The sequence below is a fragment of the Tachysurus fulvidraco genome, chromosome 1, assembly GCF_022655615.1.
Source record: "Tachysurus fulvidraco isolate hzauxx_2018 chromosome 1, HZAU_PFXX_2.0, whole genome shotgun sequence".
Taxonomy (NCBI): Eukaryota; Metazoa; Chordata; class Actinopteri; order Siluriformes; family Bagridae; genus Tachysurus; species Tachysurus fulvidraco.
The window spans coordinates 24,023,768-24,051,276 of NC_062518.1; the positions used below are offsets into that span (position 1 = coordinate 24,023,768).

General features: G+C 38.0%; 1 protein-coding gene across 1 annotated transcript; it reads right to left on the bottom strand.

The window, feature by feature from the left end:
* Positions 1 to 22,680: 22,680 nt before the first annotated feature.
* LOC113633890 lies at positions 22,681 to 26,425 on the bottom strand. Its single transcript, XM_047808063.1, has 4 exons — positions 24,555 to 26,425; positions 24,160 to 24,318; positions 23,145 to 23,234; positions 22,681 to 23,013 (listed from the first exon to the last, which is right to left on the bottom strand). The coding sequence occupies exons 1-4, from the start codon at positions 25,521 to 25,523 to the stop codon at positions 22,699 to 22,701; spliced, it is 1,533 nt and encodes a 510-aa protein (XP_047664019.1). The 5' UTR covers positions 25,524 to 26,425; the 3' UTR covers positions 22,681 to 22,698.
* Between the last annotated feature and the right edge of the window lie 1,084 nt (positions 26,426 to 27,509).

The following is a 27,509-nucleotide window of genomic DNA, read 5'->3' on the forward strand; positions in this document are numbered from 1 at the left end:
TTTATCTCTAACCTTCTGTAATCTGACTGGGGCAACAGTGTCTAATGTGCTAGTGAATATAGCGTCTATGCTGTTAGTCATTGCATCTAGGTCGTTTGAGTTTGAGGGTACAGTAAGAAGTCCAGATAGATCAGGCAGGTTATTTGTGAATCTGTCTTTGGTGGTCGAAATAATGGTTCTACCAAGTCGATAACGTGGTGAGACACAGTTAGTCTGTTCTATAGGTAGTGTGTACATTATGAGGTAATGGTCTGTGATGTCATCACTTTGAGGTATGATATCTATATCAGTGACTTCTATTCTGTGTGATATTATTAAATCTATTGTGTGATTACGTCGATGAGTTGCACTAGTGATGTTTTGTTTGAGCCCAAGTGAGTTTAGTAAGTCCATAAATGTGAGTCCTAAAGCGTCGTTTGTGTCGTCAACATGAATGTTAAAGTCTCCTACAATTAATGCTTTGTCAAAGTTAACTAATAGGTCTGAGAGAAAATCTGTGAATTCTCTAAGAAAAACTGTGTAGGGCCCTGGGGGTCCGTACACGGTCGCTAGAGCAAGAGACATCAGGGATTTCTTCGTGTGCACGTGCGATAGTGTAACATTAAGGACGAGCACTTCAAAAGAACTAAATCTATGCTGTGTTCTCTGGGTAACAGTGAGGTAATCACTAAGGATAGTGGCGACACCACCTCCACGACCAGTCAGACGAGGTTCGTGCTTATAGATATATCCTGATGGTGTAGACTCGTTTAGACTGATGTATTCATTTGGTTTAATCCACGTTTCGGTGAGGCAGAGTGCAGTAAGGCTATTATCTAAGATCATTTCATTTACAATAAGTGCTTTGGGTGCAAGGGATCTAATGTTCAGAAGTCCAAACCTTAAGAACTGTTTTTGTTTGTTACTTTGGCATTTTTCTGGTCTAATTACAGTAAGATTATTTCGAGAACTTCTCGTGTATTTACTTTTGGATCTCACTGCTCGGGGAACAGACACAGTTTCTATAGGGTGAGCTATGTGTGCATTTTCTGTGTCAATGTGCTGAGGTGAAGGATGGCTATTGAGATTTAAATTTAAAGAGTAGTTTACCAGTCAGAAGGTGTTCAGCGCCCTGGAGATGTGGTCCGAGAGGATCTCCGCTCCAACTCTGCTGGGGTGCAGGCCGTCAGCACGGAATAGCCTAGGACGCTCCCAGAAAAACATTCCAATTATTGATAAAGAGTAGTTTCTGAGCCTGACACCATGACTGTAACCATTCATTTAAAGCGAAAAGTCTACTGAACCTTTCAATTCCTCGCTGGTAAGTTGGAAGTGGTCCAGACACGATGATCCTCGCTGTGGGCGCTGTGCTGCGAACCGTCTCCACCAGGGTGTTGAAGTCCCTCTTCAGGATCTCCGACTGCCTCAGGCTGGTGTCATTCGAGCCGACATGAAGAACCACAGCTCTGGTGTTTCTGTTCACGACTCTAGGTACCTGTGCAGAGACATCAAGAACACGAGCACCAGGTAAGCAGTGAGTGCGAGCCTTACCTTTAGCCACCGTAGCACGGACGTGGCGGACGATGGAGTCTCCGATGATCACGTTGTCGCAGTCCGTCTTGCGAAGGGGGGCAAAGCGGTTCCGGGTGGGGATCTCGAAGACCGGCGGTGGTGGAGGGGGAGAGGTCCTAGGCCGGGGACCGGCACGCGTCCTCCGCTGCTGCACCCAGGGCCTGCGGTGTCCTGGCGCCAGAGTGAACAGCTCCTGGGCAGGCCACTTCATCGGTGTGTTGGGCCTGGACAGAGAAACGCGCGGGGTAGAGGTGGAGGGAGTGGTAATTATCTAGTTAGGTAATTATATAGTTTACCTGAGACAGGTGAGCGACCGACCGGGGAGCTTCCAGCGTGGCTTTCCGCTCCCGCAGCTCGGCCTGCTTCACCTGTAGTTCGCGGATCTGCTTCTCCACAGCAACCAGCTGGAGTTCTACCAAGTGCAGCTCCAATGCATCCTCACCTGCACTCAAAGGCAGAGACGTAACCGGCATGGTGTTACAGAGCAAGTACAACAGATTGTAGTAGCGGTAGCCGAACTAATAGGCTAGTTGTGCTAGCCGGCTAGATGCGGACTATTTAACCTGTTTGTTTATTTATTTATTGTATATCACTTGATTCTAAAAGATGAGAAAGGACATGGAGGAGAGCAGGGTGGGAGCGAGCCACTGGACTGAGCAGGTCAACCCCCTGCCTCTCACTCCAGTCTGTGAAATGAAAATGTGGAAGATGCGAGAGCTTGCAATTGCTTGCAATTGTGTAATTAAAAGGAATAACTGACTTCAGGGTAGAGGTCTTCTCGGGTCTAAAGAAATGTACCCGACCCGAAGTGACCCGAATCACTTTTTCACCCGAACCCGATGTGCAATTTTTTTTTAAAAAAAAAGACCCGACCCGAGACAAACCCGAAAAAATTAGACCCGAGTCCAACCCGACCCATTGGCAATTTTTTTAACCCGACTGGACCCAAATGTTGCATCACTCTACACTAAAGTAACCGCTACAGCGTGGATTCAAAATTGATTGACAGGTCTGTTTCAAAGAAAATTAGCTTACTGCCAGCCACACATCACCAGCCACATGTCGCAAGCGGTCTTGGCAAACAGAGGAGAGGTTGCAAAAGGACTCGAGTCGATGCACACACGCGAGATACAGTAGTTCGGGTCTTCTTGGGTCCGTTCGGTAAAAACACATTCATTTTAAATTACCCGAAAATTTATACACAATACACAGACAGATGAAACACTGATAAATGTATAAAATAAACAAATTCTTTCTTAATTAATAATTAAACAGTAAAGGATTATTGGTCAAGAATAATATTTGTTTTTAAAGATTTCTGTTTTTCAGGAGTCTTTGATAAACACTCTTCACCTCTTTGCTCGTGTTAGAATCTGTAAGTTTTGAACTGAAATGAGGTTGTGAATCCTTCACTGTCCAATCTTCTGCTGTAAGTCTGTTTCCTGTTTAACCTCAGAGTCCTGTTCTTCACTGACAGGAGAGAAACCTGATGTCTTGTTGCTTAAACACAAGAAAAATAGACATGTTGTGATTTTATATATGCTTCTTTTCTCGCTGTATTGTTAATTATTTATAGACTGTTGTGCATTCTATTAACAGCTTCAACATGTTCTATCTGGATAGATTAACAGCTTCAACATGTTCTATCTGGATGATCAGACTCACATCTGCTCTGATTGTTTGTAAAAGTTCATTGTCTTAGCACACATCCAGCACATAACACATGAACGAAAATTAAAAATTGATAAAAATTGAAAATTCAACAGAACAGAAAATGTCAATAACGTTCATTCACAAGAACACTGCAACAATGCCTGACCCATTTTAGCCTGAAACATGTAGATTTGTGAATGTCTTTACTCTGTAGTTTTCATGTTTGAACCCTCTTTATTTTTATTTTCTATTTCTTACAGCTGCATCTGTTACCACAGCTTTTATTTATGTCTGTGGTTAACTGATAACAAAGTTCATATGGTTTTTAGAAACCTCTTGCTTGTGTATTTGCCATTATAATGTTTTTGTACAGCCTTTCAATGACTCTGTATCACTGTGTTACTCTTAGAGCACAATGATAAAGTGCAGAGTCTGAGAGCTTTAGACCTGTAATAATAAGTTTAGTAGAGTCTGTGCTTGTTTCTGACTTTAATCGATCATCATCAGGAGTGCTCCCATAAGCATTTGCTGACCTTGCTCCTTTATACAGTAAAAACTGTGGTGCGCTGTTAGGATATTGTTTGTACCAATAAAGCCAAACATATTCACTGCTTGTCTCATATGAACATTTCAGAGTAATATCTTTTTCTTTCCAGACAATGTTGGCATCTTCATCCTTTGGTCCAATTTTATCTCCAAAACTGCCTGGAGTGAAAAAGAATATAAAGAAATAAATCAGTGAAATATTATTATATGCCAAATATTTAATTAAGATATGACTAGATGAATACAAACATGGTTAATAAATAATGCAATCAATTAACTGAATAAATATAGCTAATAATTAATAAACTGCTCAAAATGAATGACCTGTAACTAGAGTGAGAATCAGTGGTGTGTATCTCACTATGTACAGTAAGTTGTATAGTTGAGCCATTTCTGAACACAGCTCTGTGACGATTCTGTATAATAGTGCTGTATGTGCTGAACTTTACACGTCTCTAGAAGGCCACACCCAGGAAGTGACACTGTTGTAGCGGAACTTGTCTGTCTGCTCTTTACATTAAACATTTTTTTTGCATCTGTCTCAGCTCTCCATCGCATCTGTCACATTTTTATGCTAGATTTGTATATTTGTCATGTCTAACAGCTGGAAATAGATGTTTGTAGGCTGTAGGTACTGGATACAGAGTCCTAATGCTGTGTGCTGTTTATTGAGACATAGTACTGTTTTCTTCTATTTCTAGTAGAAACGTGCTGTCATTATATTTTATATTTTCTTTAGAATAATTTTGTTTGTACATTTTTTAATGTGTCTCTAAATGTTTCAATATTTGACTAAAAAGAAAAATCTATTTATTTATCTATTACGACTGTGAGAATATTGTAGTAAGTTTTGAATATTGTGTGTAACATTTATGTTGTTTTACTTGCCACTTGAAATGAACAGTACATGAACAATGTGCAGCAATATGGTGACGTTACTCACCACCTCGTGAGGGGATTTTATAGGTCCATAATATTTAAGCCTGTAGGTACTGAAATGCCATGTGATTTATAGATCTGTTTGTAATTTTAAACAAAATGTCTGGTGACATCATTCCTTGTCTGGTGTGCTTTCTGTGGCTTTTTAGCCTATAAATAGACAATAAAAGACCTGGAAATAACCACATGAACACATTAAAGCATCAGACACAATAAACAAAGAAACTTGGATCAGAAGAGTTTACTCTAATTAATCTACAACTCTTATTACAGTTACACATGGAATATCTTTGCACTAAGGTGTGATTCAGACATGTGAACTTTACACCCTCATCTATCTAGTTACCTTACACTGTTGAGACTGAAGGTGTCAGAACCTTTGCTTGGACATTCTCTGCAAGAACATTAGGGGAAGCGTGTTTTGTGTCATAGGTCTCATAGGTCAATACTTACCGGTTCATAATGGACTCGTTATTATGTCTATTTATTTCTCCGTGTTGTCTGTAGCTTTGCAGAGTCCTTGTCTTTTGTGTGTCAACTTATGTATCATGTTTTGCCGGTTCTTGTGCTCCTGCATATGTGTTCTATGAATTCGTTTTAATTGATATAGCTACGCTTTCTGACAGAAGGATTCTCTATCTTGAGGTTTTCCTGAGTTCGCTGTCATGTTATCTGTTAGCTCGCTCTGTCAACTCTTGGCTGTATTCTGATCTGAACTAATACACAAACAGAACTCTGAGAAAGAACTCTGTAACAACAGACTGTAAACATAGATGATGACTATGTGGATGAAGACTTTGCTACTAGATGCTATATAGCTGAGTACTTGTGATAATTTACCAAAAACTGAACACATAATTGCTTTCTGAGCTTATTACTATGCCCTATATAGTTACCTTCCCATATAGAAATGCTGATATGAGGACTGTTTTCAGATTTATGTTACCTACTGACACTTACTGTTACTGATACAGTTGTAGAAGATTAAACATGCGTCTCATACACATATTCATGTATACATGATTCTGACCTTAAAGTTAAGTTGTTTTTTCTTTCAGAACAAGCGAAAATTCAGTGCTAACATCTGACAGTGTTTTATACACATACTGTGTCATGGTGAAACATGTTGAATATCATCAGTAAACTGTGTACACATTTAACTGTGTACACAGTTTACTGATACCTTGTGTTACAGGGGAATTAACAGCATGAACCTTAACCAGGAATTAAGTCAATAATCATTTAATACAAACAGTTTGTTTTTCATAAATTGTTCAAACATTAAGCTTTATCAATTTGGGTAAGAAGATGATCAAAATATAGGAACTGGTAAATGACTCTATTTGTATGAAACAGGTAAACAGTTCCACCTGCTGCGAAAAAAATATCAGTCTTGACTTTTTGTACAGTCTGTTAGAATTTTGTGTCACTGTGGGGTCCATGGCACAGTAGTACAGTGCAGAGTCTGATACTGCAGCAGGAAAGATCTCCAGATCTAATTTCTTCTGATTTTTACGAAGTTTGGTGGATAGTCGTGGGTCAAGCACATGTTTAGTTCTAGTGTCTGTGGATTTAAGAATCTGCAGCAGAAACTTTGGTGCTGATTGAGGTTTTTGTCGATACCAGTGAAGATTGTATGCTGATTGATCATATGTGCAGGTCAGTGTGATGTTGCTGCCTTCAGTTGAAGATATGATGGTTTGGTCTGGTGTAATGCTGCTGTCAACAGCACCTGCTGTAAAGACATTGTAACAACATAAACATTTCTTTCATTGCTTAAAGACCTGTTTAGGTAACAGTACAAATCTCCAGCATCCACCTAAATGTTATGTATAATATAAATGATTTACCAATATTTTTGACAACTATCAATACAAAGAAGAATAACATTATTGTTTTGTGTGTCTCTTGCAGTAGATATAAATGTCAGTATCTCTGTAAAACTGTCTAAACTGTATCTCACCACATCTATTCCACCTACTGAGCTGTAGTCATGTCAATGTTCTGACATCAGTCCCTCAACCTAGAATTTACTTCTCATGTCACTTCTGACCTTATTTACATTAGATTTAAATCTTTTTAAAATTTAATAATTCAAACAAATATTTAATGATTGATAATGTGTTGCAGTTTATAATTTGTGTTCTTTCTCCTAATGTTTGCACACTTTTCTGAATCTTCAAAAAACTTTATTTAAAATGCTGAAAAGAATTATCAGCACCATTCCTGTCTTCAACAGACCTGCAGTCTCATGTATTGTATTAATCTTGTGTATGTGTAATTTTGTGCATAATTTCTGCATATCTATGGATAGAATGTAATCTATAAAGATCCTGTGGGTGTGAATGTGTGTATAGTTACGCACACTCCTGACCATGTGTATGCAGAGACCTCTAGTGGTAGAAAAGTAAAATTGCAGGTATGATTCTAAACCGCTCTCCTTCCACTTACTGTAAATCATATCAGTGTAATTTGTGTTATTGAGTAAATAGTGATTTTGATGCTCACAACGTTGACAGTTAATGTTTTTTACTGATAATGTTGGTTAGCCGATTTATGCAATAACTGCAGCAAATTATTACCAAACTAACTATGATTATATATATTTATGTACAAAATAACTGTCTGAGTATATGTAATAGAAAATCAATAAAGACAATAAAATAAATAATTACCTGTTACCTGTTAAATACCTGTTGTGTATATTTTTCTAAACAGACCCTTTAAACTATCCACTCAGAGATTTACATGTTAGATTTCAAAATAACTCACAGAAGATGTAAGAATGTTACACTAAATTACCTTATAGTAACAAACCCCAGATAAACAATGTGATGATATTCAGTTTTAAACATATACTTAAGTCATTTCAGGAACATAAACAGTAGCATTAAATGCCAAAACTCCAGGTAAATAGAATACTTAATATCAGAATTCACAGACAGAACACAAGCGTGTGCCGACACACATCAGTTACCCTATCCTGTTGCAGGCCTGTAACGTTGCTGGGGAGCGTGTGGTGGCCTTTAAAACAGTAAATGGCCTCTTCACTCTTACGAGCTGAAATAAAAGAATAAACAGATCATCTGAACGTCTGAAATTTGACTTTGAGACAATGCAGTGTGTATGAGATAGGAGAGAATGAACTGATTTCTTTATTTCATTTATTCATTCATTCTTCTGGATCTAGATGACAGGTTTGTACAGAAATATTCAGTTTTGAGCACAGGTAACTTTGTGGAGTTTTAAATGTTTTCCAAATATCCAAATTCCTCCCAGTGTTTCCAGGAAAGTATCTGGTAAATAGTTACTGAAGAATGAATGAATAAATGAAATAAAGAAATGTGTCAATAGTGTAAAGTGTAAACTCTTTAAAATCACGAGAAAGAGACTTTTCTAAAAAGGTCAAGTGAAATTCTCTAAAGAAATGTCAGAATATATGTTTCAATATAACGAAACTGTGTTAGTTTTTGTACAGTGCAGCTGGATTTCCTGTCACTGTGGGCTGCAGGGCACAGTAGTATAGAGCAGAGTCTGTCACAGCAGTAGAGGAGATGATCCACTTTCTTACTTGTTTTATCTCGATCATTATTAAGTTGTATAGACAATCGTGGATGAGGTGGTTGAGCTGGTGTGACATGTTTACTGCTTTCAGCAATGAGCAGCAGAAAGTCAGGTCTTGATCCAGGTTTGTGTCGATACCAGAGGAGACTGTAAACTGATCCAGTATATGTGCAGGACAGTGAAATGTTGCTGCCTTCCGTTGAAAATACATTGGTTTGTTCTGGTTTAATGCTATAATCAGCAGCCTCTGCTATAAAAACAAAAATATTGAGATATTTTAATCATAAATGACACATTTTTACATGGAGAATTGTGTGTCTTAATTAGAAAGAATCCTTTTGTGTGCAGTGTATTTGACTTACCAACATCAGCAAGAGTGAAAAACACCATGAGGAGGAGCAACATTGTTTTCCTTAGTGTCTTCTAGCTTTAGAAATAAATGTCAGTGTAATAAAATTACAGTGTTACCATTTGATGTACATCTCCACCTCGAGCTCCACCTACTTGTATTTATGCATATTCATGACAACTGTGCTGTTCTGTATACTCTTTGTAGAAATCTCTGAAGAAATATTTTACACTGATAATAAAATGTGGTCCTTGTCTTGTATGTGTTATATTCAGTTTGCCAGTTTGTGTGAGTAAAGAAAAGCAAGAAGAGAAGTAACTTTGTTATCCTGAGTGTTTAGTTCAGGTCTCTAGCTTTAGAAATAAATGCCAGTGTTGTGTATTTGAAATGTGCCGTTGATATCTCCACATGTAGCTCCACACACTCAGATTTATTCATATCCATATGACTATGATGCTTCATCTTACACTACACAGGTACAGTAGGTGAACTACTGCTGTATTAGAGATTACTTATTTTTCTATTTTCTTCTAATTTTTTCAGCATTGGAAATGAATAAGTAAATGCACTGGGGGGGGCATGAATTCACATGTTTTATTTACTCTTTTCTTATGATATTACTTTAATTCATTTTTTCATCATCATTATTTATTCCTATAATTATCACAGACTACAAAATATATGTAAATCCCCATCTATCTTATTAACAATATAAGTGGCCAGAAAAGGCAAAAGAATTCATAATTGAATTCTATATCAAATGCACTAAGTAACAACTGACACTAAATGTTCTATTAGCATCAGATAAAATATAGTTTGGATGATGTAAATGTATATGAATTGACTGCAGTATTTGTCATTGTTTGCTTTTCATACTTCAATTTCTTTTCAGCTGCATGTTATCACAAGTGTTATATGTGTCTGTGATTAACTGTTAAACTGGCAAAAATAAAAGGAGAGTAAAGCTGTAATGAATTCAGCAGCGATTCCCTCACCAGCCCACCAGAGGGAGCCCTCACCTGAATATTAGTGCTTAAGCCCAGCTACTTCAGGGTTTTGTGCATTTAAAACAGATAACACTTTCGTGCCAGAGGTCATTGAATTCCGTGTGGTGCTCCATGACCTCTGATATCAAGCAGTAAAAAAAAGATCAAGCTCTGGTTAGACTTTTTAGTGACTGATACAAGTAAATACAATTAAAGGGCATTTGTGTGATTTCTGCTCTATATATTAAAGATGCTGACTGAAGTGAAGTGATGTGACATACAGCTAAGTACGGTGACCCATACTCAGAATTCGAGACTCGAACCCACAACCTACAGATTACGAGTCAGACTCTCTAACCATTAGGCCACGACTTGCCCCACGACTTGTGTTAACAAGCTGTCTAATAGCTATATGTTGACAGTAGCTGCTTTGCCAGCCTTCTCTATAACACAAATTTACTCCAGTTTCACAGCACTGGTAATGATGAGCAAAACAATCAGTTCATTTAAATGTACATAAAGACATACACTGACTTAGTGTAATTTTTTTTATATTATGTCTTTTCTACACTAATAAATAATTATGATGATGATAATTAAACTATAAGATAATAAGTGTCTTAAATGTGAGCAACAGGCTCAGTCACCACTCCATCTGGGGTTTTTTATATGAAAGATAAATGTCCAGTTGTGTGGGGCTTATGTAATGTGATGTTTCTGTTCTTGAAGGAAATAATACCCCCCCATATGTTTTTTTGTTTTGCATTATGTAGTTCATTTTGATGTTTGTGTTTTGGATTTATGATGGGTTTAATACATAAAGTCTGAGTTGGAGAAATGTTTGTGTAAATGCATGAAACTGCTCAAACTGCTGTGATGAATGCTCAAGAAGGCATGTTGTGCTAGCAATTTAACTGTAGGGGGCTCTAGCAGGGAAAAAAAGGTGCAAGCAAGGACTGAAAACAAAGGGTTAATGGGAAAAAAAACAGAGTTTTCGGTGTGCTACAAAGCTTGGAATTAGCACTTCCTTTTTGTAAGCCGAGACAGAAGAGAAAAGACAATAAACGAACCCATCAAATCATGCACGTCTGGAACTTCATTTATTTCAGCATGCAACAGTTGCAGCTGTGATCAATACAGAACACTAGAAGCATATTTTAACAAAACTTCACTTTAAACTTAATTTTACTGTGTTCATGTTCAAAGTATTAAATGGTGGACACTATATCTTTGTTTACACCAGGAGAAAATGGGAACGTTAAAAAGTGAGGAATTCATAAACAAATTTCACTACACCACCATTATGTAGCATCTAGAAATGTGACCATAATGACAAAACTGATTATTATTATTATTATTATTATTATTATTATTATTATTATTATTGTTGTTGTTGTTGTTGTTATTGGTTGGTTGATTGGTTGATACTAGATGTTTAATAGAAGATTCTAAGTGCCCATGTCCTTATTTTCTATTCATTCTGTTGTACATTATGACAGGAGATTTCTTGATGCATACAAATCAGCATTTATTTATTTATTTATTTATTTATTTATTTATTTATTTATTTATTTATTTGGAACCCCATTAGCTTCCACAAGTGATCGCTAATCTTCCTGGGGTCCATTTTACAATATCAAAACATATTATACACAATCACATTACACTTTTTACAATATGTTATCAAAAAAATAAATACACTTCAATTTGAGTCATTACACTTAGTTTTCATTACAGATCATACTTTTTTTTACCATCTTTTTAAAATAAGATCTGTTGCTTATTTGTCTTATACACATTGAGAGTTGATTCCAAGCTACTGAGGATCTAGGACTATTTAGTACAGTTCTCCTCATACAATTTGACTGTGCAAAAGGAACAACTAAATCACCAGAGCTGAACTAAGCATGTATTAGCATTACCATAGTGTAGGCATTCCAGTAGACCAAAGCCACAATGTCTCAGTATAGAGCTCTGTCCTTTCAGTTGGATCATAAAGTCACCTTTAACATCATACTATTGTCTGATTTCTGTTAAACCCTAACACTTTATTCATTGCTGGCTATAAGTGCTGAATTAGTGCTACTGTTTGTTGAACATTGGTGAACTGTGTCATGGTAAACAAAGAAAAAATGTCAAAAGACATAAAGTATTTTTCCCAAAGTAAGTTACTTTGTCTTAAACATATTAGATGTGTAGCCTCATTTCTATCAGTGTGTACAGTTGTATCTGTACAATCAAACACATCTGTTCTGAGAGGTTTGTAAAATGACATTGCTCTAGTTCACATTCTACAAAGTAATATGCAGCTGAACTAAATGAATGTACCATTTAATTAAACAGTACATTTTAAATGACTATTGATTACAGTGTATCATGGATAAAACTGTCAAGAAAAGTTCAGTGAACTTAATATCATGTCCTGTGCACCTGTAACACACTGTGGAGTGTTTGCTTGTCTTTATTCATTTATACCAGAAAATTACCAGAAGTATTGTTTGTGTATGTGGATAACTGATAACAGGTTGTTAAATGGAGGATCTTTATTGTGGTTTTATAAGTTTTTGTAAAACCTTTCACTGACTCTGTATCACTGTGCATCAACCCACAAAGCACAATGATAGCGAGCAGAATCTGAGAGCTTTAGACCTCTGATAATAAGTTCAGTAGAGTCTCTGCTTGTTTCTGTCTTTAATCGAGTGCCAATAGGAGTGCTTGCAGAACTATATGACCTTGCTCCTTTATACAGTAAAAACTGTGCTGTGCTGTTAGGATATTGTTTGAACCAGTAAAGCCGAATGTCATCACTGCTTGACTCATATGGAACATTTCAGAGTAATAGAGTCTGTTTCTTTCCCCACAATGTTGGCATCTTCATCCTTTGGTCCAATTTTATCTGCAAAACTGCCTGCAGTGAAAAAGAATAGAAATAATTAAATCTGCAACAAATTTTTCAAAAGCAAATATTAACCTGGTAAATTAGGAAATTACTATATGCTTTAAAAACAAACATATATAATACAAATATTATATAATACAATGAATGACCTGTAACTAGAGTGAGAATCAGTGGAGTACAGTATCTCACTATGTACAATAAGTTGTATAGTTTAGCCATTTCTGAACACAGCTCTGTGACGTTTCTGTATAATAGTGCTGTATGTGCTGAACTTTACACGTCTCAAGAAAGCCACACCCAGGAAGTGACTCTGTTGTAGTGTAACTTTTTACAGATCATCACTTCACAGTATCAGTGATAATGAACTGAGTCACCAATAAAACTCAGAACAATGCCAGTGTTACTTCACATCCCATTGCATTATATGTGCCATTTAACCACTGTTAAATATATATTCCTAAATAATAGGATATATTAAAAGGTTAATAAATTCAAAACGTTTAAGAGATGATTTTGTCTTTTTTCTTTTCCACACTTTTGCCAGAGTGAATGGTGTTAAATGCTTTATATTGTTCAGTGTTATATATGTGGAGTCACGGCTTGTCTTTAGTGAAATTTAATTACAAATTGCTCTGAACTACAGTACATCTGGAATAAATATTCCATTTAAATCCAATCTAGCTTCTATAGTAATCAAATGTATCTCTAAAAACTAGTTAATTTCACCTAGACAGGTTGTTTATGTTTTTTATCCATCAAACTAGAATAGAACAAATAAATAAAATTAATAATAACTAATACTAACTTTAATAATACACTTTTTAATACAATTACCTGGTTTCTGATTTTCACTGTTTACTTGGTCTAGTAATAACCAGTCACAACCCCACTATTGTGTTCACTAAAATACACTGTTTCTACCCATGATGGTTAAATGCTGGTTAATCTGACAGACTGATGATGAAGTGAAGGTAAACGTGTAAATAGCTCCATCTCGTGAGAAAAGCATGGCTCTACTGATCCAGTATATCTGCAGGACAGTGTGGTGTTGCTGTCTTCACTTGGTAATACACTGGTTTGGTCTGGTGCAATGCTGCTTTCTAAACCTTTCTTATAAAAACAATACAATTATATTGTGACATTTTAATCATAAATGACAATATGCACATGGAAACTGTGCTTCATGTGTAATGATTATGACTTACCAAGATCAGTCATAGGGAAGAAAACCTTGTTAGTTCTAACTTTAGAAATAAACCTGTGTTGTGTCTGTAATGTCTCCACATGTAGCTTCACCCACTAATATTTATTCATCATCATCACTATTTTGCTTCATCTCATTTTATTTATTCGGTCTACTTTAACACTTGAAAACTAAAAAAATGATTTCCATCAGCAATTAAATTACACTAAAACTAAAGGTTAAAGACTTCATCGTTTCACTGTGAATTCATCGCTTTACTCCTTTCTTGTAATGAAAATTTGCTTTGTCATTCATTATAAAAATTAAAAATGTACTGTTTATTCAGGTAAAGTACTATTTTCTCATATTTTTGCTGATTTAGGATATCATGCCTTATTGCAGTATTGCAGAAAAATGTTTAAAGCCTCAGATTCCCAAATGCATTATTCCCTAAGTGAATGAATTCCTCTTAAACCTTTTAGATATACAGACCAGCTATTATGTCTTTGACTTTGATTTATTTGATTCTCCTGATTTCTGCAGGCCGTAAATTCTCCTTCATTGTGCTCAAACCACTTCCCAGGTAATGTTACTTGAATGTAATGATCAAATTTGAACATTTAGAATTTGCGAAATCGTGAAAGCCTGAAGAAATCACCCAATCGCAAAGCGGACTGGCTCTGTCTCCATAGCAAAGGATGCTGAGGCTCACGGGTAATGCGGGCGTCCGCATTTGCGATTGGGTGATTTCTGCAAGCCGCAAATTCTAAATATTCATATTTGAATGTTTAGAATGTTGAATAATGTAGTGCTTAAAGTTTAAAAATGAATAGCAAATGAGCAAAAACAATGCTTCCGAGTGGCAGAAAGAAAAACGTGGTGCAGACACAAAAGATGCTTCCTATTGAAGTATATTAGATCGAAAGTCGTGCTTTGTGACCCGTAAAAAAGGGAAATACGTCTCCTCGAACACAAATCAATAGACTACATTTCGTAACCTATGTCACAAACTGCCATGAGATTGGGTTGTACAGTAACTCCACTGGGCATAAAGCAGGAAATAGATCCTAGATGGGACACGAGTCCAAAGCAGGACACTATGTACACACAATTTTACTCACTTATTCAACTTAATAATGTGATCATTCAGACAATCAGATACAGGAAGCTTTGATAAAGTTGGAATCATAAGTACAGAAAACAAACATCCATCTCAAAAGGGTAAAGCCATCCCTGATCACATAATTATGTTTTTGATTCTCTGTGTATATTCATCAAAGTTGTGTACAAGCCATAAATCATAAAACCATAAATCAAACAACAAGGGAAAGGTAAATCCACTAACTCCTTATTCAAAAGTTTCATCTTTATTGCATCTGTACAAGCAAACTAAATCTGACAAACTAACATTTGTATATAAAAATATTCCTATGAATGAATGAATCAATCAGTCAATCAATCACCATTTCTGAACACAGCTCTGTGACGATTCTGAATAACAGTGCTGTATGTGCTGAACTTTACACGTCTCTAGAAGGCCACACCCAGGAAGTGACACTGTTCAGGATGAAATCTTTGCTCACTAATAACAATAAATAAAACTTGAATTAAATATAACTTCTGTATAACCTGACTTATTTAAGAACTAAAATGAATGAAACCGAGCTACAAACAGAGCTCAAAATATCAACTTGGAAATTAATTCGGATTCTATATCATTTTAAACTTACATAGCAGTCTATATACTGTACACTTACTATACACTAACATTGTCTGTTAGTTAACCTCCATCAACCTGTAGGTATTTACATGTGAATAATTATTTTCTGTCTACAAATAAGATTATTATTTTAAAAATGAATGTATAATGATGGGCTTGAGGTTTTTGATTAGATATTGTTTTATTTATATTAGTTCAATTACTTAGCCTGACTGTCAGGGGTCAGCAACCTTAAACACTCAAAGAACCATTTGGACCCGTTTCCCACAGAAAATAAAACAGGGAGCCACAAAACCCTTTTGACATCTAAAATGAAGATAACACTGCATATATCCTTTTTTACCTTTATGAAAAGTATAGAAGTATAGAACTGTAGTGTGTTGCATTCATGAAATCATTGAACTGCTACCGAGTAAACGAAATTTTATTTCTGCAGGCAAACAAAAATACCAGAAAATAAAAATACCACATATTAGGCAAAGGTTCAAAAAACCCTTATGAGTAAAGTAAAATCAAGGTCCATGACGTCGCCTGGTAAGGTGCAACCGGGGCCCCGCCCTGGAGCCAGGCCCGGGTTTGGGGCTCGCATGCGAGTGCCTGGTGGCCGGGTCTTGCCCCACGGGGCCTGGCCGGGCTCAGCCCGAAAGAGCGACGTGGGGCCTATCTCCTGTGGGCCCACCACCTGCAGGAGAAACCGTAAGGGGCCGGTGCAATGTGGATTGGGTAGCATTCAAAGGCGGGGGCCTTGGCGACTCAATCCCCAGACACGGAATCTGGCACTAGGGACATGGAATGTTACCTCGCTGGGGGGAAGGAGCCTGAGCTGGTGCGGGAGGTTGGCAAACCGTCCGGCGCCTCGGGAGAGGGAAGCAGTGCCCTGCTCACACTGTTTAAAGTGGGAGTGGGTATCTGCTGACTTCGACTGGGGACATCCTTGGACAGTGGAAGGAATACTTCGAGGTTCTCCTCAACCCCACCGACATGTCTTCCACTGAGGAAGCAGAGGGCGGGGGCTCAGTTGTGGACTCGTCGATTCCCCAAACTGAGGTCACTGAGGTAGTTGAGAAGCTCCTCAGTGGCAAGGCACCGGGGTGGATGAGATCTGCCCTGAGTACCTCAAGTCTCTGGATGTTGTGGGGCTGTCTTGGTTGACACACCTCTGCAACATCGCGTGGAGGTTGGGGACAGTGCCTCTGGACTGGCAGACTGGGGTGGTGGTCCCTCTGTTTAAGAAGGGGGACTGGAGAGTGTGTTCCAACTATAGGGGGATCACACTCCTCAGCCTCCCCGGAAAAGTCTATCCAGGGTACTGGAGAGAAGAATTCGGCCGAAAGTCGAACCTCGGATTCAGGAGGAACAATGCGGGTTTCGTCCCGGTCGTGGAACACTGGACCATCTCTATACCCTCGCCAGGTTGCTGGAGGGTTCATGGGAGTTTGCCCAACCAGTTCACATGTGTTTTGTGGATCTGGAGAAGGCTTTCGACTGTGTCCCTCGTGGTGACCCGTGCTCTGGGAGTATGGGGTCCGGGGCCCTCTGTTAAGGGCTGTTCAGTCCCTATATGACCGGAGCAGGAGTTTGGTTCGCATTGCCGGCAGTAAGTCAGACTTGTTCCCGGTGCATGTTGGACTCCGGCATTGCTGCCCTTTGTCACCGGTCCTGTTCATTACTTATATGGACAGGATTTCTAGGCGCAGTATGGGTCCGGAGGGAGTCCGGTTTGGGGACCACAGGATTTCGTCTCTGCTTTTTGCAGATGATGTTGTCCTGCTGGCTTCCTCAAACCAGGACCTTCAGCTTGCACTGGGACGGTTTGCAGCCGAGTGTGAAGCGGCGGGGATGAGAATCAGCACCTCCAAGTCCGAGGCCATGGTTCTCACAAGGCGAAGCTCTCTATTTACCGGTCGATCTACGTTCCTACTCTCACCTATGGTCATGAGCTTTGGGTCATGACCGAAAGGACGAGATCCCGGATACAGGCGGCCGAAATGAGTTTCCTCCGCAGGGTGGCTGGGCGCTCCCTTAGAGATAGGGTGAGGAGCTCGGTCACTCGGGAGGAGCTCAGAGTAGAGCCGCTGCTCCTCCACATCGAGAGGAGTCAGCTGAGGTGGCTTGGGCATCTGTTTCGGATGCCTCCTGGACGCCTCCCTGGGGAGGTGGTCCGGGCATGTCCAACCAGGAGGAGGACCTAGGAAGACCTAGGACATGCTGGAGGGACTATGTCTCGGCTGGCCTGGGAACGCCTCGGTATTCCCCCGGAAGAGCTGGAGGAAGTGTCTGGGGAGAGGGAAGTCTGGGCATCCCTGATTAGACTGCTGCCCCCACGACCCGGCCCCGGATAAGCGGTAGAAGAAGAAGAAGAAGAAGAAGAAGATATTAGGCATACTGGGACGCCACTCTCGTCAGCAGTAAAAGCAAATGAATCTGTCCACATCTCATTAAATGTTCTGTTTTCTTCAGAAACTTTTCTTTTCTAGCATTTATCCATGTTTGCCTACCTGGGGTTGAAAATCTTGATCTGAATTGATTGGAATTTTCAATTTCGCACTGGCGGATTTTGCAAGTCGGCAGTTATGACGCATATTTTGAGCAACAAAAGAAATTAAACACGGTTTATTTTAATGTTAAAAGAGCACCATATTCTTAGAATTTAGAATTACATTTTATTAAAAACTAACTAACTAAATTAAAATAAATTTAAATAAAATTTTTATTTTCCAAATCTACAGGGAGCCGCAGCAGAGGGATGAAAGAGCCATTTGTGGCTCCGGAGCCGCGGGTTGGTGACCCATGGTCTAGGAGAAGAAGCTGTTACAGAGTTTGGCAGATGTTCTGTCCACATGTTCTCATTCCTTTTTCTAGTCTGGTAGAAGAGGGGAGGTGGCGTGCACAAAACTAGAATGTAGACTTTTTGGTATGAATCCTTTGTTGAACTAAAAGAGACCCTGTTGATGTTTTCAGTGGTGTTCATTGTCTGTTGTAGTGTCTTATGCTCTGAGACAGCATGTACTTTTCATATTAAACAGTGCTACAGTTGCACAGGATGCTCTTTATGTCTCTCATGAATGTAGAGAAGATTTGAGGTTGGTGTTTTCTCTCATATGTCTGCAGGAAATAAAGATAAAGCTGAGATGTTCTGCCTCAGACTTTAATCCTGTCTCAGCAGAGCATCACAGGTTGATCACTGTCCTCCTGAGAACAACAGTCATCTCTCTTGTTTTGTCAATGAATTGTTGCTTCTACACTAGTCCTCACACTTGTCCACCATCTCTCTGTATGGACACTCACTATTTTGCTCATGAAGCATCAGCACATTTGAAGATATGAAACAAGCTGTGCTATAAAGCAGACTTGTGCATCAGCAGAGTTTTCATGATCTCAGGAACTGTAGTGTTCAGACACATTTAGCAGTTTACAACTTATGCCTAAAAACAGTGGAGACTAAAAACTAATAAAGATTATCAACATCATACTCGACATTAATACAAATTAAAAAAGTAAAACACAGACTAATCACTGAGGATCACTAGTGATAGATTTGTCTCTAAATGAATGAGCTGTCTATAATAATAATAATAATACATGTCAGATCTCTTTATGAATCACAAGAGAGAGACACAATTTCCTAAGAATTTGCAGGTAAATTCAAAAATATCAATAGAACTAAAACTTTCAGTATAAATAACCTGTGTTAGTTTTTGTACAGTGCAGCTGGATTTCCTGTCACTGTGGGCGCCGGAGCACAGTAGTATAGAGCAGAGTCTGAAACAACAGCAGAGGAGATGATCAGATCCACTTGTTTAGCTTTATCATCAATTTTAGCAGACATTCTTGGGGGAATGTTGGGACTAAAATCTCCTCTTTGAGAAATATAAAGAAGGAACTCAGGTTTAGATTTTGGATATTGTCTGTACCAGTGCAGGTTGTTTCCTGTATAGCTTGTAGGTTTGTAGCTGCAGGACAGAGTAACATCATCACCTTCATCTACAACTTTCTGAGTGACATGTGGCTCTATTGAATCTGCCATGGAGTCACCTGTCAGATAGAAGACCATAATGTTTTTAACTTTTACATAATGAAGCCACAACAACATAAGCAAGACTCATAGTTTGCCTTTTCTTAACACACAGAGTAATTAATCACTAATTCAACACAATATATTTAAAATAACAAGAATTTAAAACTCACCCAGTGAAAGCCACAGACACATGAATATAGCAGTGAACATGATGAATGGTTTTATCTGAATGAAGATATTCTTTCTGTATATGTTAACATTATAAAGCTCCACCCACAGCATCACATGACGGTGTCACTAATGTTACTGACAGATTGTAGATTCTTACTGAAACATTTGGCTTATAAAGATTATAAAAGACCAGTTCACAAATAACAGTGTATTATTTAAACATGCTATAGAAAAATCTATAGCATTTTTTTTTACTTACCAGTTCTCTGTTTATTTTTATTTTTCATGAATGAATAATATTTTTGTAGTGATGTCAGTACTTAGTTTACTTAGTGCTGAGTTTATCTCTGGGGTTTTCTACACTAAATGTGTCTGGAAAGTCCTGCTTCATTGTTCTTTGTAAGGAACACTGTTAGTGATTAAAGATTATATAGATTATTGTTTTTTCTCACTTATTTGCAATCAGAACATTTATCTAAATGTCAACGTTTACAATGCAGATTTCAGTAGGTCCGAATAGGATTATTTCGGTTTTATTTTCATTTAAGTTTAAAAAATTATTAAAGAGCCAGATCTTAAGTTCCTTCAAGCAAGGCAAAAGCGGTTGTAGGCTGTTTCAGTCATTATGTTTTATAGGGAAATAAAGCTGTATGTCATCAGCATATAAATGAAAACACACTCCATACTTATTGAAAATAGAAGCAAGTGGAAGCATATATAGAGTAAAACTATAAAACTGGTCCAAGGATAGATCCTTGAGGAACTCCAGAGTTAAGCGGTATGGCAGAAGAGGAGTACTGACCTATGCGAACATTGAACCATCTATTTGTAAGATAAGAGCGAAACCATTGTAGAACAGTGCCACAAATGCCCCACAGCTTTCTCTAAGCAGTATCTCTTCATCAACTAAGGAGTATGTCTTGATCAACTAAATCAAAGGCAGAGCTAAGATCTAATAAAACTAAAGCCACAGATCATCCAGAGTCAGTTTCAGAGTCAGAGCAGATTCAGTACAGTGCAATGTTTCCTGTTCAAAGTTCATGTTTTGATAAATTTGCAGTTGAGGTAAAACTCACTCACTCACTCTCACTCATTTTCTACCGCTTATCCAATTGAGGTAATACATTTTTTTTCATTTATCTTGGAAATAAAAGGCAAATTTGAAATGGGACAAAAATGTAAAAATACAGCAGAATCAAGATTAGGTTTCTTTAAATAAGGTTTTATCACATCATTTTTGAGATCTTTTGGGAAAGAGCCAGTAGACAAGCTTTTATTAATAAAAGTAAGATAAATACGAGACCTGGACCAACAGTGTCAATAAATTGTCTGAGAAAGAGGGGTGGAATCACATCCTGGGGACAGATATCTAAGGTGTCCAGGATGCTATCAGTCTCCAGAGAGTTCCGTACATTAAGATAGGCTTCGGAGAAATCCTGACTGCATCGTTGGGTAAAACAGCGAGTTAAATGTATTGATGTTGAGTTTCTAGTAATATGACTTGTAAGGGTAAGGGAAAAAACTATGGGCTTGTTCTCAGAAAAAAAAAGTACTAAGATCTGTTGACGTCTCCCAGCAGCAGTATTTTCCCATACCTGGAGGCCAAGTCCCCCAACAGTTCAGCAATTTCACTTAAAATGTAATTGTTTTGTTGAGGAGCGCGATATATATTAATGCTATACCAACTGGGTTTATGGAGACTAGTTGGAAGAGTTGCACTTCGAAGCTGTTGTATACGCCAATAGGTAGAGATCAACAGTGCAAGGTGTCTTTAAAAACAGTTAACAAACCCCCACCATGGCCAGATAGATGTGGGGAGTTTAGAAAAGTACAGCCATGCAGGGTATACAGGGTGATAACTCACCCGGTTTCATTCGCGATGTATAATAAATCCAATGTTTGTGATGTAAAAAAGTCATTTAAAATAAAAGTTTTGTTTAGCAGTGACCGAGCGTTTGTTAGTGGCATTTTCAGTTTTAGTGGGGCTGAATCCTTCTGTCTTACCCAGAGTAGTGGTCAAAAATTGTGCAGAATTGATTCCATCTCGGTGTGCATGAGGGAAAGCCCCGAGTAGTCCCAGCGAAAGATCCAGGGAAAACAGGGTGCAGCCATTGATAAACACCTTCGTGGAGATTCCATCCAGCATTACACCGTCGAGTTTGTTCAGATCCCCGCAGAAAAGCATGGGACCGAATGCCACAGTCCAGCTGAAGGGCCAGCCTGAGTTGCACTATGAAACCTCCGTGCTTACCATGTCTACACTGTAAAAAATGATTTGTTGACACAACTTGACTCAGTCAAGTCATCTTGTTGCATTGACTCAGTTAAGTTTAACATACATTATGTGTTAAGTTCACTCAACTTTTATTCATTTGTTGAAATTATTGAGCCAACCTACTGAATCAATTAATGAGGATTTAAAATCTTTCGTTAAGTCAACTAAAAAACCTATTGGTAAAACACACTTTTTCATGTTTTCACCACAATAGATCTAGTCTAGTTGACATAAAATAGTATTTTTTCCTCAACATAACTGTTTGAGTTTACTGGACTTCATTGGTTTGACAAGTAGTTCTGGATATCTAACCAGATTTTTTTATGAAATCAAAACAACTGCAAAATACAAACACAGCATTTATTTTTTAAACAGACACATTGCATCCAAAAACACAGAAATGAAGAATTCTCTTTCAAAGATAAAATAAAAAATAAAAAACTGTAAACAAGAAAAACCTACACTTATACACAGCTCACACAAACAGGTGCAAAATTCTGTATGCACAGACCCATCTTAGAGCCAAAATAGTACAAATAGTACTTGTCATCAGATATATTCATTGCAAGAACAAGTCTACTTGAATACTTGACTTGAATAATTCACAATAAGCTGTGTTAAACTTTTCAATAAATTGTTCAAAAACTGTCTTCAATTCCCAAAAACCAAGGAAAGAGGAAGCAGTACAAGCTAACAAGAAAACCAGTTTAAAGATTTCAAGAATACCAATTTCCCCCTTAAAACTCAAAATGAGCTCTAAAAACAACAATGGTCTTAAAATTTAAACCAGCACAAGGAATAAACAGTAGCAAAATGGAACAATGGTTTTTGTTTGTTTTCTGTCTTATTGCAGCAACTTGGTCTTCAAAGAGTGAACTCTTGCGGTGCAAGAGTCTGATCCAATCCCAATAAACAGCCGCTGTATCACTTCAAAAGTGAATTTTAGTTCCTTTGGGTAGTCAAGATTTAATGCGTACACCAGGCCCATCAGGTTCAGAAAAGCATTAGGTATGTCAGTCAGGTGACGCATTACCACTTCTTCCTCAATCACCAGGGCATCGTCATTGTAGAATGCTGGGAGAGGTTCCATCACATTTTCCACAACCACAAGAATTCCAATCACCACACCCTTGATCACATCCTCTTCACGGTCACTGGGCTTTATAGAATGTAAACAAAACAAGGTATTATTACTTAAAAGCAATTACACAAATATAGTCCCAGTCCCCTGCAAATTGAGAGATCTGATGTTCAATTTTCCCTGGTTTTGCCTTACATGTTTCAGCTTACCTCGCATATCTTCATGAATTTTGAAGGAGTCTCTCGCATGTACCATGGCAGACCTAGCAATGCTGCTGTCCTCATCTTTTGGTTTGTTGTCTGTAAAATATAATGGTTAAAGTACCAGCTTTATTCTTTCAATCCTTTGTTTTTCTTTATCATTTCTCCCCTCCCCCGTTCCTAGATGCTTTTGAAAAAATGCACATTTACACATTTGCACATTTACACTTTTACTTTTATTGTAAATAAATTGACAATGATGTGTGAAACAACAGTTGTTTGTTAACTTTTTGTTCACCAAAATAAGATTTAATAGTGGATGTAACATGCTCATGCTACTTAATTCAGGGGTGTCTAATTCTGCTCCTGGAGAGAAAAAAGGAGCAGGATTGAGTATCCATGCCTTAAATTCATTGGGGATGTAACAACAATTTAAAGATTTTAAAGGATAGGTTACCAAAGATTGTCATTTACTCACCAACATGCCACTCCAAACACATGCAAAAATTTTCATTCCATAAAATTAAAATTAATAGTGGCTAGGCTGTTCAGCTCTAAAAAGCAAAGAATTCTGTAAAAGTAGTGGATCACTCATGTTGCCATTTTTAAACATTTTTAAGATAACTTTGTGTAATAAACCGATCATATCAGTTTTTATGTTACCATGACATACATTAATACATCAAACCTCAGTTGTTCTTGTGTCACAACATTTGAACAAAAGAACCAATGAGGTTTGATATTAATCTAGTAGCTAATACTAACTTTACGCTAAACAAAGACTGAAATTTTTATGTTTTCATCATACAAAGATAATGTTTGTTTTCAGAAGACTTGAAATATGACAAATCGTGTAGGTTACTTTTTAGACACTTAGTCATTGTATGTAAAGTACTTTTTTTTCACTACTTTTATAATTCATAGAAGAAAAAAGTTCACAGAGGTTTGGACAAACATGAAAGTGAGTAAATGATCACAGAATTGTCATTTTGGGGAGAGAAAGACTGCTTTGAAATAGACTTACATCCTTATGAAGGCTCTGCAGTATTGACGTCATTTCAGGAATGTCCTCATAACGCTTTGACCTGAATAACTGTATCAGCTTCGAGAGATGATGATCTAGGCCTTCAAAAAAGGACTTGCTCAGGTCTTTTGACACAAGCCTGGTGAATTCTTTGCTCAACTATAAGAACAAAAATACATTTACAAATTTAACAAAGATGCCAGGGTCTCAGTGGCAGTCTTCAACAGTACTAAATTAAAACATCATGCAGGATGTTAAAACATTTTCATGTTACTCAACATGACAGAAGTGGTCATATAATCTTAGGATTTTAAGTTTGCCCATATATTCTGGGCAAAATGATATAACCCAAGATTTTCTGATAAATTCAAAGCACATAGGTCAACACAATTTACCTGTCTCTCTGTGAAAAGTGTTGGCCATCGAACTTTCATTTGTGACACTGGTGGCTCCTCCGCAACAACTTCTTGTCTTCTCAAAGAAAACGTGCTGCTCATAGCAGAATCAACAAAGCTGATGTCAGTAGTCCTCTTCTTCATCTCCACTGCTGTTTGCTCTCTTTCCTTATCTAGACTTTCCTGGTCTTTGCCCTGAGGTAGATCTGGAAGAAAATTTGTTTCACACCGTCTAGGTTTCTTCACTTTGTTTCGCTTTCTTCTTGTCTCCCCAAGACCTCTCTTTTCAGAATTCACTTTCAGTTCCTGACAACCTGCATCTCTCAGCTTTTGTCTGTAGTTGCCCATCTTAAACTTCAAACTAATTTTCCACCCATACCATCCAGATGCAGAGCTTGGCTCTTTGAGACAGGGGTGTTTTTCAATTAGGGCAGCAGCTACACTTTCAATCTCTTCATTTACAGGATAGGCTTTGTATGAGTATATAGTTTCTGCAAGTTGGGTTAGAATGTCAATCTTCATGTCTCTGGGAACTGACAGAAGTGTTCCATCCTTTCGAAATGCCTCATTACCTTGTCTTAGCCTTAACTCCACATCATATGTAAAAATGGGAAAGGCTGTTGGCCATGGCTGCGAACGGGTGGCAGATGGCTCTGAATGGATGCTGGGTGAAGAAGTTGATGTGGATGAAAATTCACTTAAAATTGCAGTGTCTAAACTGGAGTCTGACAATGTATCTGGAAAAGGGGTGAAAAGAATCTTCAGTGTCACCTTGTCTTTGGGCAGATCAGCTACACATGTAAGGTTACAGAAATCATGGAAGTCTTCATCTTCATATTGAAGATCAAAAGGGTCTTTCAGCTGAAGTCTGCTTTTAAGTTCAAACCTGAGGCCATCAACAGAATCTGGAACAGGATCAAGTCTAACTTTTTGAATGTTTTGTGGGGAGATGATCATGCGACATAGCATTTTGTTATAGCCGTAGAAAGTACCTGGGTTTCTCTGCAACTAGGGAAAGAGTAAAAAGATGTGATCACATTAAAGGATGCAATCATCAATCAATGTAAACAACTGGAAAATAATGTGCCTTTCAACAAATGTACCTTAGTGAAGCAAGAAGGTTTTTGGTGTAATGTATAGCTTGCCAGCTCTTACATATGGATAGACTGGATGGTATCCATTAAGCTCCTGGGGTTCTACAACTTGCAGATCAGGAGTGCAATTACTCGTCAGCTCATAACTTCGCAAATGCTCTATGTACCATGCTTTGAAGAGTTTGAGGATGAATGACAATTTGTTGTTCACAATTATCATTTTAACAATCTCGCCAAAGTCAGGCAGTCCACTGGTGTGCCCTACAGACAGAAACATTCCCTTTGAGTACTTGGTACAGAAGACACATGCATGGGTTGAAAGAAATAGAGTGTTTATGTTTCCATATTTATGCTGAATGGCCTGCCTCACTGAATGTTCAAGTGTGTCAGGTGAAACAGCAGCAACGTGTCCTACTTCTAGATCAGGTTTGAAAACACTTGGCAAATCAAGGTAGTAAGCCAAAGCAAGCTGATGCTTTTTGGCCTGAGTGAGCAAGACATTCTTGAAGTTTTTGCCGTCATGTACAACTCACTTAAAGAAATTGTGCTTAGCCTCAAAGCGAATAGTCCAAAAATCAGTCAGAGGCCCAAATCGACGAATCATTTCAGGATAGTGTTCCAAAAAGTGATGTTTGGGGAGAATGTGGAAATCTGGGAAACACTCTTTCAGCAAGCACCTGTGTTCTGATATTTTGGCCTCCAAGTAGCACAATGTCTCATCAGAAAATTGTCCAGTAGCTAGGAGCTCAATAATACCTTTCAGATCTAGTAAGATTTCGCAAGTTTTGTCTCCTTCTGGTACTCTCTGACCTAGCATCAATGGCAGTAGCCTTAACAGAGTCCAGTTTTCATGGCAGTTTCCTCCAATTGAATGTTTTGACACAAATGTCTTTGAAATTTGTTGTGGTTTGTTAGTTTTATCAGTAAACTTGAAAGGAAAAGACTTGATGACGGCATTAAGGTCATCTAATGTGAAGTACCATTTGGAAATAAAGGACTTTATGCAAAGACTTAACTCTGTTGGTACTATACCTTCAAACAGGTCATGCATAAAATCTGGAGGAAACCCTTGAACTGTCTAGAAAAAATTAAGTTTCTCAAGAACACAGTCTCTCTTTACCCCATCCAGGGAAACCAGAGAATTTGTCTTCAATTCATCAAGAATCTTTTTGTGAGTTTCAATCGTTGGAGTGGAAATGTCCCCTCTCTAACCTCATGCAAGTCAATATCCTTACGACTAGCTAGGCAAAATCTGCAAAACTTATCAACATTGAAACTTTCTTGGAAGCCAGCTAGCGAGTGGGCCCCCAAGTTGTCTGCTGACACATACAACACAGAACCCTTGACACTTGTTCCCAATTTTTGAACATATCTTCTTCAAGGACTTGAATGTCTCTAATCAGTGGTTGAAAAATTGCATCATAGCCATAATTCTTTACATTATTGCTATTACACAGACAAGCCAGATAAATTGATTGTACCAAAGACCTATACTGTGCTGGCAATATTACCCAATACACTGCACAGACCTTATGCTTCTTTTTTGATGTTCCTAGTGGGTTACATACCTCATAGTCATCTATATACATCCCAAGTGAAATGCTTAAACTCTCTGAGGAAAGCAAAGGATTCCCTTTGCAGTACAATCCATCTCTGTATGTTTTAATCTGACCAGACTGGTCAGCAGTTTCCTGCAGGATTTTATCCAAAATGTCATCACGATTCAACAACTCTTTCAAAACTTTCAAAATTGGAATATAAACAAACTTTTTTTGGTGGGACGATTCTAAAAAATACTCAACTGGCTCAATTACTTTGAAGTTGTCCTTGTAATAAGTGGTTCTCTTTTATTCGGTTGCAA

Excerpts from the sequence above, each read along its gene's own strand:
- LOC113633890 (XM_047808063.1), bottom strand. The coding sequence starts at position 25,523 with ATGCTATGTCGCATGATCATCTCCCCACAAAACATTCAAAAAGTTAGA. Across the intron at positions 24,319-24,554 it reads CACTTTTCACAGAGAGACAG|TTGAGCAAAGAATTCACCAG; the intron begins GTAAATTGTGTT and ends TTGTTCTTATAG. Across the intron at positions 23,014-23,144 it reads AATTCATGAAGATATGCGAG|CCCAGTGACCGTGAAGAGGA; the intron begins GTAAGCTGAAAC and ends CATTCTATAAAG.